Source organism: Polypterus senegalus, chromosome 3 (genome assembly GCF_016835505.1).
Source record: "Polypterus senegalus isolate Bchr_013 chromosome 3, ASM1683550v1, whole genome shotgun sequence".
Classification (NCBI taxonomy): Eukaryota; Metazoa; Chordata; class Cladistia; order Polypteriformes; family Polypteridae; genus Polypterus; species Polypterus senegalus.
Window position 1 is genome coordinate 36,048,791 of NC_053156.1, and position 19,000 is coordinate 36,067,790.

Below are 19,000 nucleotides of genomic sequence, written 5' to 3' on the forward strand. Positions count from 1 at the left end.
AATAAAAGTTTTGACAAGCACCTCTGGATATCTGACTAAGTCTAAATGACTTTTTCAATGGTTGAAAATATGTTGTCAAAATAATAATTTAAGTTGTTTGCAAAATTTGTTCAATAAAAAGGTTCTATATTTTTGACTGCAACTGTCATGCAGTGTGATTCCTTCCTTCATTATTGCCACCCCCTTGAAAACTATCACTTTATGGTTCCATGCAAACCTGTAGTAATACTTGTGTGCACATTAAAATATTTTTTGTAAAATTCTTATGACAGTGGATTTGGTTATTCTTAGCCAGTCTACTGCAGTAATTGCAGTGAAAAATGTGGTTAACATCCACTCATGCATGAGAAAGAAATACCATCGAATATAGTGAAACTGGTCAAATTTTGAAAAATACTGTGATATTGAATTTTGGGCATACTGCCCAGCCCTTCATGAATGTATGGAACTATGATTGGCACCCTCCACGTCCTCGTTGGGAAAACTGAAAAGCTAGAGGACACTCGAGTCAGACGTCACTTGTAGATGCGTTTGCTAGAGGTACTGCCCACAACAAAAAGAGCAAGTGGTGGATCAAGATAACCAACGCCATTACAATCCGTATAGCTAACGTATCAGTGAACAGAGATTGTTAACATTAACAAAGTGTAGTTGGTTTACAAAAAAATATTCCTTTTCTAAGACCTGTTCAGTGCACTACAACTTTTGACAAGCACCTCTGGATATTTTACTAAGTCTAAATGCCTCTTTGGATGGTTGAAAATCTCCATCTATCCATTATCCAACCCGCTATATCCTAACTACAGGGTCACGGGGGTGGGGGGTTCTGCTGGAGCCATATGTTGTCAAAATTTTTGTTTAAGTTGTTTGCAAAATTTGTTCAAAAAAAGGTTCTATATTTTGACTGCAGCTGTCATGCAATGTGATTCCTTCTCTTCATTAGTGCCACCCCCTTGAAAACTATCACTTTATGGGGCCGTACAAACCTGTATTAATACTTGTGTACACATTAAAATGTTTTTTGTACAATGTACAGTTCTCATGACAGTGGAATTGGTTATTCTTAGCCCACCTACTGCAGTAATTGCAGTGGAAAATGTGGTTAACATCCACTCATGCATGGGGAAAAAAATATTGTTGAATACCGTGAAACCGGTGTAATTTTGAAAAATACCGTGATATAGAATTTTGGTCATACCGCCCAGCACTAGTCTGAAATCAAATGCTGTATATCACTACCTCAGATTTATACTGCAAAGTAAAATACAGACTGTGAAGTTATTATTCAATTAAAAAAATAACTGGCTTCCTTACTTAGTAGTTTTGGAAAAACCTGAAAGTAGTATTTTACAGTTTTCATGGACACACTCCTAACCATATGTCATTGTCTGAAATTGTTTGTTAAGAATAACTTAGTGTAGTTACAAAGAAACTTATGAATATACCCCTTGATGACAGTTTGACCTTGTGGTTAAGTAGTACTTTACTAGTAACTGTGACCTGTAGGGTCTTGCATTCTTATCATGAATACAATATGCAACCTTCAGCAAGTCACTTTATCAGCTTGCATAAGGCTGCATTTCTCTGCATTGGTAAAGAACTTTGTAGTGGAAAACACATAGAAATGAGCTATGTGAGGAAGGCTAATTGTTTGCCATAGCCACACTTGCTCTTTGAGCAATCTGTAGTTCCTAAACCGTGACAAAGACTTTGCCATGCAATGTGAAGATGAACACACCACAATTTCTACAGAAAAATGCTAAGAAATCTGAGGCCTTCATTTCATTTATTTTTGGCCTGCTATTCATAAATCAGCCCATTTGACATTCAGTTTTTAGCTATTGTGAGAGTTGCAGCTCCTTTGCTGATATAGACAATAATTAGCAAAGAGTATGGTCTCATAGAAGGCATGTTCACTTGCTTAGACAGCTTATATGCAGCTATGTTGCAAAGGGTGTGCTGGCTCTTAGTGTTCAAAATGATTTCTCCCAAGTGTCGGCAGCATGTGATGTGGCATAATTGAATGTTAAGAGATAGTAAGTAACAATGTATATAATGTCTAATATGTAGGAAATGTAAAATATATTTTGTGGATGGATTCTGTAAACTGGCTAATGCCCTTTGTGCCTTTATTGCAGTTGGCAGCCTGAGCGACAACTTCCCTTCAGTGATGTTCGACTACCACCACCTGCAGACTACCACAAGGACATTGGTGAAGGAGAGGAGGTTGAGGTAAGGAGGATTGTTGACTTTGATGCTTATGTAATGCACCTAATTTGTTTATCTTTAAACATAATGTTTTATTGTCCTCTTGAGAATGATTTTCTATTGAGGGTGATTGTCTTTTAATTGTTAAAAATAGTGAAAAACTATTTACGCATAACATCTCATTTGATTCCAGTTGTCTTGATCATGCACTATATCTAGTGGATCAATATGGAAAATTTTACCTTTTCTGCCCTGCACCCCTGCAAATCTTTTTCTCCACTCATCAGTCCTGTTGCCTCATGTATAAACGGTGCGTAAGCACAAAAATGTTGCGTAAGAACGTTTCCATGTTCAAATCTCGATGTGTAAAACCTAAACTTGGTGTAAAGCCACGCACATTTCCACGGTAGCTCATACCCTTGCGTACGCAAGTTCTGTGCTCGGTTTTGCAGACTGGCGGCACCCAGCGTCAAAGTAGTGCTACTGTTTCAGTGTGGTTACCCTATCTTTTTTAGATCCAAATCCCTGACGCAGCTTTATAAATACACTTTGTTAGTTTAATGCATCTGATTGTATTTAACCTGTAACAATATAATGGTCCACAGAAGGGTCAAACTATTCTATACACAATAGCTGCTTTAGCATTGTTACTCACTGCACCTTTCGTCATCTTTCACCTGCTCCCGTTAGGGGTTGCCACAGCGGATCATCATTTTCCATATTACTCTCATTGTACCACTTGAAGTATTTATATCACTGTATCTGAGTGGGGAATCACAGCTGTACTTCAGCTGATCAGAAAGATAATTATCGGTATATAGCATCTAGCACACGCTGCCTCAGCCATGCTGTCTGTTGAACTGCTCTCGCACAGCAAATGCTTCAGAGCCTTTCCTGTACTGACCTCGCGGACCAGAAACCATTTTATCCCAAGAACTATAAATGCACTCAATCAGTCCATCAAGTGCTTCTTGTAGAACTGTTTGTACTTATATAAGTACAATTACCTCACTGTAAACTTGAGATAGTTATAATATTGCACAACCTGAGCCACTTTATAAAGCACGTATTTACATATGATGATGATATCATTTTTAAAATGAAATGCAGCAAAATGTTTATTATATTATACTGATAAAACTTTAACTTCATTTAAATAATCTGTTATGTTAATAAGTAAACATGTGAGGACACGATCCAAATGCAAAAGAAAGCATTTAACGTGCTACTTTAGTTACGATGGAATTTGAGAAACTAGTAAATTAAACTATTGTAAGTTTAAGTTTATGATCTGCTTTAATGACAAAATAAACTACGTGATTAAAGTGGAAATTTAGAGATTAAAGTTGACATTTCGTGCTTTTTTTCCCCCCAGTGTGCCTTTTTTTTTTCCCCCTCTGTACCCAAATAAGCTTTCATATGACACTTCGATGGTGGGCTACGACTCGCCTTTTCACGGCGACTTTGATATCGGTCAACTTCTTTTTTTTATTTCAGGCACTATGTGACTTTGTGAACTTGAGCTTTTGAGTTTCTCCGACGCGCTATATCACTTGATCAACTTCCTTTTGATTACACCACTGTTTAAACCATTCTTCTATTTCTCCTCGTGCTTTTGCCATTGTCTTTTTACAGAAGGCTAAGCTTAAGGGCTATTTATATTGATTTTCATATTCAAAGAGGCGTAATTCTGGGAGGAGTTGGGGCGGGACAGCAGGCGCGTGCACGTGTGTTACTTTTCACGCTGACTGAGATTTATGGAGCGGAAGAACGTGGAAGTTAGTGTTTGCACAGATTTATGCATCTGGATTTTTTTTGTGCGTGAGCACATTTCCGCTTTTGTCCGCATGCCATGTTATAGTGTGAATTCTACGCACGGCGTTATGCATGAGGCCCCTGGACATCCTTTGGATTGAGACCCATACTCTTGATATCTTCTGATGCCTCGAACAGCCACCACTGTTTTGGCCTAATACCCCTTACTTCATTATAGTACACCTCTACACTCATGCATTCTTTTATTCCACATGCCTAAATCACCTTAATGTATTCCTCCTACACACTTAATCTTTGTTTCATCCCATAACACATTCCACACATCTACCTGATCAATCTTCTCTCTGTTCTTTCCAGCTTTGTTTCATATTGCACATTAATTGACTGTCTCATTCCGAGAGAGCTTATTACTCCTCCAACAGCTTTCATAAACATTTTCCTTCCATGTCAAACCATACATCTTGAAGGAAAAATGCAACAAACCGCAGCACAATATTTTTATATGTGCATTATCCTTTTCAGGGTGTTGGTATGGATGTCACAATACCAGAATTTGTGTGTTCAGTGTTAATACCAGTGAAATTTTACTTTACTTGATACCTTTCACTATGACACTACGATTTTTATCTCAACATATGCACGTTCTAAATTCTCTGAAATTTTTTCCAGTAAGTGGACAATAATGCTTAAAACTCACACTAAAATTAAAAATTCAAACAATGTTATATCTGTACTGTACAATTAATGAATTCCAAGATAGGATATTTCAGTTTAAACAAACTATATCACAGTTTTTGTAAGAACATGCTTTCCGATTCTGGTCTTTAATTTTAATATTTATATTTGTATCATTAGTTGGGCAAAAATATTACTGAAGACTAGGACTGTGTGATGTCTTCAAAAATGCCCATTGTCATTTTAATACAGTGGTGTACAATATTATCTTGGGGTGGTGATGGGGCCATTTTTAGAACATTAGAACAATCTAGACGAGAACAGGCCATTCAGCCCAACAAAGCTCGCCAGTCCTAGCCACTTGTTTCCTCCAAGAAAACATCAAGTCGAGTTTTGAAAGTCCCTAACGTCTTACTGTCTACCACACTACTTGGTAGCTTATTCCAAGTGTCTATCGTTCTTTGTGTAAAGAAAAACTTCCTAATGTTTGTGCGAAATTTACCCTTAAGTTTCCAACTGTGGCCCCGTGTTCTTGATGAGCTCATTTTAAAATACAAGTCTTGATCCACTGTACTAATTCCCTTCATAATTTTAAACACTTCAATCATGTCACATCTTAATCTTCTTTTGCTTAAACTGTAAAGGCTCAGCTCTTTTAATCTTTCCTCATAATTCAACCCCTGTAGACCTGGAATCAGCCTAGTCGCTCTTCTCTGGACCTTTTCTAGTGCTGCTATGTCCTTTTTGTAGCCTGGAGACCAAAACTGCACACAGTACTCAAGATGAGGCCTCACCAGTGCATTATAAAGGTTGAGCATAACCTCCTTGGACTTGTACTCCACAGATCGTGCTATATAACCTAACATTCTGTTAGCCTTCTTAATGGCTTCTGAACACTGTTGGGAAGTTGATAGCTTGGAGTCCACTATGACTCCTAAATCCTTCTCATAAGGTGTACTCTCGATTTTCCGACCGCCCATTGTGTATTCAAACCTAATATTTTTACTTCCTATGTGTAATACTTTACATTTTACTGACATTAAATTTCATCTGCCACAAATCTGCCCAAGCCTGTATGCTATCCAAGTTCTTCTGTAATGATATAACGGATTCCAAATTATCTGCTAATCCACCGATCTTGGTATCATCTGCAAACTTAACCAGCTTGTTACTTATATTAATATTGAAATCATTTATATTTATTAAAAATAGCAGCGGCCCTAGCACTGACCCCTGTAGAACACCACTCATAACATCGGCCAGTTCTGATTAGGTTCCTCGCACCGTCACCCTCTGCTTCCTGTGTTTGAGCCAATTCTGCACCCATCTAAAAACATCACCCTGAACTTCCACTTCTTTTAACTTGATGCCCAACCTCTCATGTGGCACCTTATCAAATGCTTTCTGAAAGTCCAGATAAATAATATCATAAGCTCCACTTTGATCGTATCCTTTTGTTGCCTCCTCCTAGAATTCCAACATGTTAGTAAAACACGACCTCCCTTTTCTGAACCCATGCTGACTGTTCAGAATAACTCCTGTCCTTGCCATGTGTTGCTCAATCTAATTTAGCTTACTGGCCTAACTAGCACAGGACAATAATGGTTTCAAATGTCATAGATTGCCACAAATGAGCACATTTAGTGATGTTTGGAAATGTTACAAAAGTGATTTGTTTCAAGTTCATTTAAAATTGCTACAAATCAAGATGCCATGTTAGCAGTAATTCTCTAAAATTAGATCTGCCTCATGAAAGAAGTGATTTGAATAAATGTCCACGAACAGGAAACTGGAAATTGTTTTTAAAAAACTCGGAATTACTAGTTATTTTTACTCACTGTAATACAATGTCCTCAGTTGTTCTCTTTCTAATGTCTCCTGAAAAAAGAAAATTTAAACATGAGCATTGGTATTGTTGTTAAATTGAATAAGTTAAGTTGAATTGTTTCCAAAATATCAGTTCAAGTGACATCCATAGCAGGATTAAATGGATGTGTTTTGGTTAGTAGCAAACATAATTTTTTGCTTTCAGGCAATAGCCCCTCATAACCACAAAACTTTCCTCCTAAAGCTTTCAGATATTCTCATATGACTTTAAGCAAACTCCATGAATGACTTCAAAGAAAGAAATCATTAACTGTCTCTTGCCATTTTCTGAAATAAGTAGTGTGCAAATTTCTGAATGGATTATTGATGACTACACAGATTCTCCCATTTTGGGAAACCATCTCTTCCACTTTGTTAGTGTTGTAGCTGTCCTCTTGGTCACTTCTCTGACAACTGCATTTTCGTGTGGTTTCTTGATTTGGTAGGATGGACAGATCTTGGTATTGTCCTTGTGCCAGATTCCCCCCACCCCCTTTTTGTTAGATTTGACGTCATGGTGCTTATAGGAAAGTTCAAAACTTGTCAATCTTTGTTATAACCTTCTCCTGGTTCTTTTCGTTGCAACTTCACATTGAAGTTGCACTGGCAGCTCCTTGGTCTTGATGAAAGCATACAAAATTAGTGATTTTTATTTTGCAGTCATATAGTAATCTCTGCTATAGTGACTGAGTGGTCTTGCTTCCATCTTTTATTTAATGCTGTTGGGCCAGTCTCCATCATAGTAGCTTAAGAAATGAATCAACTAGCAATGGAGAACCAGTTAGTAGCAAGAGTAAATGACTTAAGTCCTGTTTAGTGTTACCAATTGATATAATACAAATGTATTTTAGATGCAAGTGGGAAAACAGGAGTATGTGGAGACAAACCCAAAATATACATATTTCCTCAAAGTCAGTGGCCATGAAGGGATTTAAATCCAGGACTTGACTAGCACAGCTACTCTAAGGCTCCATTCCACAACAGTACTTACTAGAAATAAATTAGCATTGGCAAATTTTTGCCATAAGTGTAGGCTGACATATTGGCTCAAATGGATTTAGCTATGTTTTTATTAAATTTATTTTTATAGTCTGGTTTTCCTAAAGCTAAAACCAATATCATGCATAAACACTTGTCTCTAAATCATAAAAATCTGGGGTCCTACTTACTACTTCATGTATAGAAATGAAATAGAATTTAGCTGTGTTGTAACTTACACAGTAGGTAATTTTAATATTTTTCTTTTTACAGTAAATTCAGTAAAGAGTGTTAACATTTGTAGCGAAAATAAAGAGTTGGTATTGTGGACAATTTTTTCTTTTCAGGTATACTCCAGAGCTAATGAGCATGAACCTTGTGGTTGGTGGTTGGCTAGGGTTCGAATGATGAAAGGAGAAGTAAGTACAAATTTCTTTCCATGTCTTTACTTATTTTACATATGTTAAACTAATTAGAGGTGTGTACATTATTATCAAGATGGATATACAGTAGATATTGGTATAAAATATATTTAAAGAACAAGAATTTAAAATAATTTTATGATTGTACCTAACAGTCAAGAGATAATTAGCTGTGTGTTAGATATGTATTTACAAAGTTGGTCTATTGAGTGCCATCCACACGCCACTGTTAGTGCTCACCTTATTTCCTTTCAGTTGACATTAGCTATCCTTTTACTTTTAAATCTGATATAATTTTCATGTACTTTCATTTTATTAGTAGTCACTTTTTATCCATAGTGACTTTCAAATTATAATTACTTTGTATAATAACTTCCATCCTTTTCATAGTTGAATGTTAAGTGGCTTAAATTGAAGTGCTTTATGCACTAGTTACACTCCCTTTTTTAACCGTACATTAATCAAAAAACACCTTGTATATTTTCTGTTTATTTTCCTTAATGTGGTTGGGACTTAGAACTGTTTCCAGCAGTTGTTGGTGTTGCTTTATTGAGCTTAAAGTGTTTTAATGACACTTATTAACAATTCTATGTCGACTGATAATTTTGAGCGTGTAACATACTATGTGAGTGGCGATTTGCTAATAGCTCAATTGTTCTGGTTGCTTTCAGCTTTTGGCGAAACCATAGCAAAACAAATGGGTAGAGCAAATCTAACTTTTCACCACTTGTAGCCCACATCATTTTGAATGAGATGTGTAGTTCTGGAATTTTATAGCCACTTCTATTTATCCTGCTTTCCTTTGTCTATTTTCTTTGCAGTTTTATGTAATAGAGTATGCTGCCTGTGATGCCACCTACAATGAAATTGTAACGCTTGAGCGAATTCGACCGGTGAATCCCAACAGCCCTGCCTCTTCAAATAGCTTCCATAAAGTGACAATCCCCGTGCCTGAAGACCTCCGGGAAACGTGAGTTGGCATGGGCAAACACGTGTGCTTTGATTACTCCGTTTCTTTTTCTGCATGATTGTTATTTATTTCTTTTTTTTTTTGAGGTAGCTGTTCGAATGACTCCATACATAAAGACTTCAGGAAAGCTATTGGAGCCAACTGCATTTTCTACAGCACTGCCGGCCATGAACTGATAGTACTAGTAAGTGCTGACTGATTCTTTTTTGATTGTCCTATAGTGCTTTTGCAAGGATCTTTCTACATTTTCATATTTTTAAATCTAGTTAAGTGCCTCATTGTTAAAATGGGAACAGTCCTGTTTTTCTATCTTTAATAGTGGAATGTACTCTTCTCTGCATAAGCATTGAAAAAAAGTGTGGTATGAAACTAAGCAATCATTTTTGTGTAAATTTCTAGAAAAAGTAAATTGGTGACATCACTTGTCCACTATTACTCTTGTGGAAGAAATAAAAATCCCAAGAATCAATGTAGTGTTTAGGAGGTGGGCTGTCAGTGTCTTTCTTTCTCTCTGTTACCTGATATCATGCTTCTTGGCTGATTGGGGCTTTCTGGTTTAGTAAATAAAACCTGCCAACAAAAGAGACAGTAAAGCCATACAAAGAGCGGCACTGATTTGTAGGGTGGAGGGTAGAGTGAAGAAAAAGATGCTGCAAGATACATGGCACAGAGAGTATGCTTGAAGAAAGTTCGGCAAAGCTCAAGTAGGATGTGGTTAGCAAGTGCACTATAAAGCTTGAGTCCCAGTGCCAGATTCTATGGCTGTGAGCGTAGGTGTTTCAAAGAAATCACTATAATACATTTACATGACAAAACAATTCATAGCAAGGGCTACTTAAATTAACAGCCTGAACTTTATTGCTGTTTGTAATAAGTTAAAAGTTAAACAGCGTGTTAGACGTTTGTCTGACTTTTGCTTTTGAGGTTGACACATATTAATTAAACAAAAACAAATTATAACAAATTATAATACAAGCTTAAACATAAAACTGACCTAAAACATGAAAACAAGTGCATGAGTTAATGTAAACAAATAACTTGAAAACCTCTAATAATATCGCTACTGCAGACCCCAGGTGAACATATGACTAGCAGTGAACTCGGAAACAAAAATTCTTGATTGAAAATTAATAATGTACAACTAAAACAGAGTTTCGTTCAGATGACTTGCTACTGTTGTGTGACAAGTACATAGTGTGCCTTGAAAGGTTAGATTTTCGTTTTGCTGTACTTTAACAAAACTGAAAACAATGTAGTTTTTTTTGTTGGGTTTTATTTCAGTTCTTACTGGTTGCATCTTTTTAGTTCCCCACTTTCCCTGAAATGTTGTTGCCATACATTAGCCCTGTTTCAGTTTGTGTATTGCTTTTGGTCTAATCCTTCCAAAACTTAGTAACTCTGAGACTACAGATCAAAACGTTCATTACATATCTGATTGTAGCTACCGTTTTTACAGGTGCATCCTTCAGGAATAAAATACCCCACATTATCTTTATTCCTACTAATTATCAGTTACAATTCAAAGCTATACAGTTTAGTGTAAAATTGTGTTTTGTAGTGGTCATCCACAGATCCCAAGGTCAGTCACTAGAAAAAGCAAGAATTAATCAGTGGCAGGAATATTTTATTATATATTTATTGGGCAATTGTATAAAGCGCGTTCAAGAGTAAGGAGCTCCATTGAACGAGCATTAGCCTCTGCTTTGAAATAAACAGGTGTGTACTGAAATCTTAGTTAATTGCATAGTACTTCTGATACAGTGCCATCGGTTAATCAGATGTTAATAGAGGCCTACCATCTTAGGAAATTTCCCTGTCGATGCCAGGTAACACAGATATATCCTGTAAAGAACTATGAATAAGGTAGCAGTGGAAAGACTTGTAAACCTGTTTCTTCTACGATATATTTTAAATATACTTGTTTATTTGTGCAGTTCTTGTGATATGTTCTTTGGGCTCCTTTGATTTCTGATTAGTGATGGAAACTTGCTGTGGGATATATATGTATGTATGTGTATATGTATGTGTGTATGTATATATGTATATGTATGTATATATGTATATGTATGTATATATGTATATGTGTGTATATATGTATATGTGTGTATATATATGTGTATATATGTATATATCTATACTAATAAAAGGCAAAGCACTCACTCACTCACTCATCACTAATTCTCCAACTTCCCGTGTGGGTGGAAGGCTGAAATTTGGCAGGTTCATTCCTTACAGCCTCCTTACAAAAGTTGGGCAGGTTTCATTTCGAAATTCTACGCGTAATGGTCATAACTGGAACCTGTTTTTCTCCATTTACTGTAATGGAGATGAGCTTGAACGCCATGGGGGCGGAGTTTCGTGTGACATCATCACGCCTCACACGTAATCACGCAGTACATAGAAAACCAGGAAGACCTCCAAAAAGCGCTGAAGAGAACATGCATTATATAATTGAGAAGGCAGCGAAACAATAAGAAGCGAGTGACATATACAACCATATTCATGAGTTCTGCTACTTCGGAAACAAAGCACGATGTAAACCTACACTTTACATTAAGTTCATAGACAGGCTGCCACTGGCGTTTGTAATTTAGTGCCTGCCCATATAAGGCCGTCCGTCAGCGGCAATCCAATAGCAAACTCCCACTAAATATTCACGGGTTAAGGACTGTGCTTATGCAGAGGAAGATGAGATGGTCAGGGTGGTGTTTGGCACAAACTCAGCGAAACTGCGAGAGAAAGTTTTAAGTGCCAGGACTAAGGTAACATTAAATACAGCCATGGACATAGCCCGAGATGGCACCAGCACAGCTGGGAAACTTCGATGCATGTACACCGAGCGGCTCACGTGAACTGACGCAGTGCACAGATAAAAGCAACAGTTCCAAAGAGCGCTGAACAAAAACCGAATTACACAATTGAAAAGGCAGCAAAAAATATGAAGCGTCTGATACATACAAGCATATTCATAAATCCAGCTACTGCGGAAACAAAGCACACGGTGGAAAAAGTCAATGTCCCGCTAAAGGAAGACAGTGTAAAAAAAACCCGTGCATGCAGTGTGTCAGGTCTCGGATAAAGAAGACGACGAGCTGTTTATTGATCCAGTAAGAAACGAATCGATGAATGAAACCTGCCATCTTTACAACGATGGACAAACACGGGATGTAACTTGAACACAACATATCCTACAAATACAAACCTGATTGAAAGAAATAATGATAATCAAATCATTGATGACAGCATCACTCAGTAACACTCACAAAACAAATACTGTATATTGACAGTCATGTTACGTTATTTTTAAAATGTTCCCTTTTCGTTTTCTAGCTTTTTTTAACACACTACTTCTATATATATGCGATATATATATATATATATATATATATATATATATATATATATATATATATATATATATATATATATATATATATATATATATATATATATATACTACGATCTACATACTTGAATAATGGATACTTTATTAGCCATCAATGATTGTTTTGGTAAAGCCATACTCAGTGTATTCATTAGATGAGCGGAAAAAAGTAAGAGCGAGGGGAGGATGACTTATTGAGGCATGCAGGCTGTAGTGCGCGTCAACTCTATATGAATTGCGCGATCACATTTGAAAAAATATATCTTTTCAAGTTCTATTTAGTCCATATGTGTCAAACTCAAGATGTGGCCCGCGAGATCATTTTATATACTGTATTATTGTTATTAATGGCCTGGGTATATGAATCGCTGGTAACACAATAAACTACAGATCCCATAATGCAGCGCTTCAGCTGCCTTGCCGAACACTTACCGCGTTAATCAAGTCTAGCTTATGATGCTGCAAGTTATTGCGAAGCTAGCTCACACGATGCCAAAGAGAAAAGTTGATTCTGAAAATAGAGCCTTTAAAAACCGATGGGAGGCTGAGTATATGTTTACTGGACCCGTGTGTCTCATTTGTGGAGCTAATGCGGCTGTAATTACAGAATTTAATCTAAGACGGCACTATGAGACAAAACATCAGGGAGTTCTGTGTTGTGGAGATTCTCAGGATGGATTGCAGGTGCTCATCAGTGAGGCTGAAAGACCTAAATGCAATGCAGAAGATACAGAAAGCAGAAGAATTAAATAAGAATCTGACACTTCAGCGGACGTTTTTACCCGTGCACAATCACAAAGTGATTTCAAGTGAAGTTGCTTTTATGGGAGACACAAATGCACCAGTGCAACTTTCCCTGTTGCCAAGTAATGTTAAACCAAGTCGTCACTACGGTGTTCCCAAATACGCACTTTGCTGATAAACTGAGCGCACTGCGCACTGAGTTTGCACGGCGCTTTGGTGACTTTGATGAACAAAAAAAGTCCGTCTACATGCGGCTCGAACCTTGTGCATGTTTGGTAGCACACATCTGTGTGAGAAGCTCTTCTCAGTGATAAAGAATAACAAAAGAGCACACATGAGTCGCCTCACTGATGAGCACCTGCAATCCATCCTGAGTATCTCCACAACACAGAACCTCACACCAAACATAAACAAACTTGTTGCCAAAAAAAGATGCCAGGCGTCCCACTCTAAAATGACATATGAGCAAAGACAACTGAATGATTTGATTTGTTATTGCTGAAAGGAACACATTTTATTTATATTTCCAGGTTTTGTTATGCAGCATGTTCATATTTGAATTTGTATAATTTTGAAAGGATATATTTTTATGGAGAGCAAAATCTTTTGGGATATTTAAAATCTAAGTTTATTTTTTATATAAATTTACATAAGAGTAAAGAAATTTGAATGTTTGTTCTTTTAAGTTATTTAAGGTTTGAGTTGATTTATTCACAAATAATATTCCTGTCTATTTTTACCATTCCTACCAAAGATATTTCTGTCGACTAAATAAAAATTCCTTCTATTTAAAATTTAAATAGAACTTGAACAAATACGATAGTTCATAATATTCACGCAGACTTGCACGTAAGAGCGGGAGTTATCCGTTTTAACAAGCAGCGTATTGCACTGATACGAAATAGCTGTGTGTGTATATATGTAGATATGTATGTATATGTATATATATGTTTATATATGTGTGTGTTGTATATATATGTATATGTATGTATATATATATATATATATATATATATATATATATATGTATATATATATATATATGTATATATATATGTATATGTATGTATATATATATATGTATGTATATATATATATATATGTATATATGTATATATATATATATATATATGTATATATATATATATATGTATATGTATATATATGTATATGTATATATATATATATATATATGTATATATATATGTATGTATATATATATATATATATATATATATATATATGTATATATGTATGTATGTATGTATATGTATATATGTATATATGTATATGTATGTATATGTATATGTATATGTATATGTGTATATATATATATATATGTGTGTGTATATATATATATATATGTGTGTGTGTGTGTGTGTGTGTGTGTGTGTATATATAATATATACACATATATAATATATACACATATATAATATATACACATATATATAAATATATATATATATATGTGTGTGTATATATAACACTTTTCATAACTTCTACTCAAAAAAAAAAAAAATAATATCACGTTTAACTCCTCTCTTTCACTCATGGTGGGGTTTGGGTGGTCTTTTGGCCTTGGAACCATCGCAGATTTTTTTTTTTTCCCTTCTCCTGCCCAACTGGAGGTGGTTTTACCCCCACCCCCATCTTCCTGGTCATTCATCCTTGCCTTTTTCTGTTACATACTGTGTAATGTTATTGCCTAATCATGTTTGTTTTATACTTCCTTATCTTTTATTTCATTTTGTAAAACACGTATAGCACATTTTCATGCAATGTAGCGCTATGTTGTTTTGTTACTTATTTATTTATTTTTTACAAAATCATTAGTTTGAAAAACAAACTCTTCATCTATTCATTTGCTGTATTTGTATTAATTAAAAGGGCATGGGTCAGCTACATCTAATTGGTCTATTGTGACTGCTAATGATATCGCAACCATTATGTCAATCAAATGCTCCCTGTGTTTCTTTTTGCTGCATTTGAAAGAATCTGGCAGGGTGAATTTGTTTTGAAATTTTACAAAAATCAGTTATTTACTAAAATGATAGTTTCTTCAAATTTTGTGTGTTTGCACATTAACTTTTGTCGTTATATTCTCTCTATTAGAAATTTACATGAAAGAAACATTTTATAAAGTGGTCAGCTACTAAATAAAGAATAATACACCTGACCAGCCTCAACTGTAACTGCCTTAGGGAATGTTTTTTTTAAATAACGAAATAAATTGCATAAAAGGAGTGTTTAGCAGGTAGGATTCACTAAAAGTCGTGATAATATTGAACATCTTGTTGAGTTGGGGATGTGGGGTACCCTTGCAGTTTGTTGCTCAAAGATTAAGGTGGCCCAACTATGGTCTAAACAGAGACTTTAAACATATACATGTAACATTGTGTCTTTATATAGGTTATTGATGGTGTTTCCACCAAATCTGTATGCAAAGCTGTGTGGAGCAAATTGGCTGATTTCTTTAAAAAAAAATTTTTCTTTCTTATCATACTTAGTCCACAAGTGAGTCAACGGTGAAAAGAGCTTCCCTTTTAAGTGACATGCATTTCCGAAGTATCCGCACCAAACTTATGTTGATGTCCCGAAATGAAGAAGCAACGAAACATTTAGAGGTACTGTTAATGGTTTTTTTTTTGTCTACAGTGTTCTAGCCATTTCAACCCTCTTTTGAAACTTTTTTTTTTTTCTTTCATAGTGATGTTCTGCCAAGTCACAGGCCATTGGTACTGTGGAAGTACATTTTAATATGTTGCAAAAGTATTTAGTATGTTACAGAATGGTGTATACATGTTGTTTTAAGAAGGAAAATAAAACCAGTGAAGGGTTTCAGGACATCTGGAGCTTACCCTACATCAACATGGGGCAGACCCTAGAAAGATGATTATATATTTTTCCCCCTTCATAGGCACAGTAGTAATGATGATAATCCATTTATCCTCCAAACACACAATCCAGGGCAGGTTCGATGGGTAGCAGGAGCCTAGGCCAGCAAGCATTAGGCACAAGGCAGGAAAAACACCTGGATCTGGCACCAGTCCATCACTGGGCAAATACACATGCACACTTAGGCCACTTTATCACTGCCAATTTGCTTTTACATTATTTGAACGCACATTTGACTCTTACAAGCCATGGCAGAACATAAATACTGCAGAAACAAAAGTAGTAGTATAAGCAGAATATAGCTTGGAGCTGGGGTCTTGTTGGATTGTTGTAACTCCCCCCACAACAGAGGCTATGAGCAGACAAGTGAGCATTAAATGTATTCTTACCTTGAGGAAAAAATGTTTCAAGAGTCCGATAAAATATTATTTATAGTTTTCTTTTGTTGTTACAGGGATACCTCATAAACATGGAAAGCATGTGTTTTTTTTTTTTTAATATAAATCAAAACCTTTGTTGCTGTAAAGTGAAGTATTTGGAAAGTTTTAAGTATTATGTGGCAAATATATGCCATGATTATAAAGCACTTGAATAATACCAAACTTATCCTTTAAAACTCTTCTTCTTCAAGGTCAAAGAAGAACTTACTTTGAAGTTTTAAAATCTGAATGTATAAAACACTTTTGATTCCCAGTACTGTAATAATAATTCTTTGTATAGCATTTTTCTCACTACTCAAAGTACTTTTTATATAGTGAGTGGGGAGCTACTTCAACAGCAGACAGACCTCTGTTCATAATGATGCAGATAATTGTATACAAGGACTATCCTTGAACCTTGTTGAGCAAACTACAACAGAGGGGTTTCTGCAACTTGCCAGTTACCTTAAAGTTAATCAACATTTTGAGTTTTACACAAGAAAACCTACCAAGTTGAAAGGTACTTTACATAGCTAGTAAATGAGATCAAAGCTACCTAAATTTTTCAGAATGAGCTATCAATAATCTAAAAGAGGGAAGTATTGTACGTTTACAAAATGCCTTATGGTATTTTACCACACAGTCAATTGCGCACTAATAAACTGGGGCACGCATATGCATTGAAAAGAATATAATCTGGCTGTTGACACTACTTGCATGTGCACTTTTTTAAAAATAGTATGTTTTAATTTTAAAAATGCAGCATATTAAACAGTTATGTTTTTTATTTTAATGAACATTAAACAAAGTATAACCTAACACATTTCAGAGGACTGAAATACAGTATTCAGCATCCTCGTAAAACTGCTTTGGATTATGTGGGCATTACTCTTAAGTATATGTCAGACTCCTTGCTGTTTTCTGTTTCACAGAAATTTCATTAGCTATTGATTGGTAAAATTAAAACCAAATATAGTGTCTTTCAAGACTTTGTAATTTTAGGAAACAAATTCATGTCGGCCAAAAGGCCGTTACCATTGTAAAATGACCTAATTTAATTACACTTGTATAAATGACGGGACATGTAAGTTGTCTCAACTCTAGCTGAAATAGATGGACTTGCAGACAAATAGGTGACCTTTACAGTTAGTAGGCACTTAAGTTTCTGCATTTAGGTACATCCAACTGTAAAGTAAAATTTTGTCAGTTTTAAATTAATATCAAGTCTGTCCCAAAACATTTTGATTTAAATCTTATGTAGTAATCACTAAGTAACACAGCACTGCAGCTTCTCTTTGTATGTACCTTGTGCAAGAAAATACTTCACAATGATTTGTATAGTTCTTATTTGTGATACTAAAATGGAATTAATATACTGTAAGTAAACTAACACCTACTTGAGTCATATAATGCATGTAATGTTGCGCAATATTGTTAAGGATAGAATAAACATAAGTCCAGACATTTTATTGAGCTATTCTGTTCAATTATGGAGGGCAAAATTGCAATATTTCCTTTTCAGCACACTTCTTATTGCTCCTTTTGTTAAACTTTGTATTTTATAGCCATTAACTAATAGACACATACTATATTTTTGGTTGATTGTACTCCCAACACTTAATGTTTTGGATGTGTTTTGTAGCATCAAGTCCAGCAATTTCTTGTCTTAATGTTCTCTAATTTGTTACAACAGACAAGTAAGCAGCTGGCATCAGCCTTCCAGGAGGAATTCCAAGTTCGGGAAGACCTGATGGGGCTGGCAATTGGTACCCATGGAGCGAACATCCAGCAGGCCAGGAAAGTACCTGGAGTGACAGCTATTGAACTAGAAGAGGAAAGCTGTACCTTCCGTATCTATGGCGAGGTGAGAAGTTGAAAGTGGTGCTGCTTAGATTTACACGGTTGAATTTAAAAATGTTGATGAGAAAAGATCTTGATGCTTATACTAAATGGCTGACCCACGGGTTGGGATTCAAATCCATGTCCTTAGGGTTGGGTTTGAAGCAATACCAACCACTGCTCCACCATGCACCCCATAATAAAGATCTTTGTCTTTTGCTTACTGTCGAAAAAGTGATCATGTAAAACACCAAATATGTAAAGGAGAAGAGAGCAGTCAGCAATTACTGCAGCGTGTCAAAGTTTGTAACCCCAATTAGTCATTTAAATGTTATCTGCCCGTGAAATATATGCTTATTCAAATCTAATTCTTAGGTGAAAGAATGACTTTTTTTCCCCGCAAATTTGTTGAAATAAAAGGTTTTTTTGCTGTGGTCAAAATTGTTTAGAGAACTTTCTTGGAAAGAGCTATGGAATTGTTCACGTACTGCTTTGTTTTTTTGAGATGAAGGGCTACTCCTCCAATGAATGCAAATGCTTTTCAACTTGTTATCCATACCACTCATCAGTTGCAGGCTTGGAAGTTCTGAACATTCTTGGATGTACTCCTAGCGTTCTCATTTATTTTAAAATTTTATTGATTTTATTGAAATCACACAACATTTCATACAAATAGAACACTTTTACAAGAATAGGACTGAAAACAAATCAACCCCCACCCCTGAGAAAGAGAGCATGGGCAGCAGAATAAAACTTAAACCTAGTAAAAATAAATAGATGAATTAGTAAGTGAATGTAGATGAATGGGGAAGAAAAAGGA

General features: G+C 35.6%; 1 protein-coding gene across 3 annotated transcripts in view; it reads left to right on the forward strand.

Moving 5' to 3' along the window:
• The window catches only part of fxr2 (fragile X mental retardation, autosomal homolog 2), a 110,986-nt gene that overhangs the window by 39,077 nt on the left and 52,909 nt on the right, over nucleotides 1–19,000 (forward strand). For all 3 annotated transcript variants that reach the window (XM_039746938.1, XM_039746940.1, XM_039746939.1), the window contains exons 3-8: nucleotides 2,139–2,232; nucleotides 7,851–7,922; nucleotides 8,747–8,895; nucleotides 8,986–9,079; nucleotides 15,535–15,651; nucleotides 18,035–18,205. In XM_039746938.1, coding sequence (XP_039602872.1) covers nucleotides 2,139–2,232; nucleotides 7,851–7,922; nucleotides 8,747–8,895; nucleotides 8,986–9,079; nucleotides 15,535–15,651; nucleotides 18,035–18,205 — 697 coding nt within the window. The remainder of the gene's footprint in view (nucleotides 1–2,138; nucleotides 2,233–7,850; nucleotides 7,923–8,746; nucleotides 8,896–8,985; nucleotides 9,080–15,534; nucleotides 15,652–18,034; nucleotides 18,206–19,000) is intronic.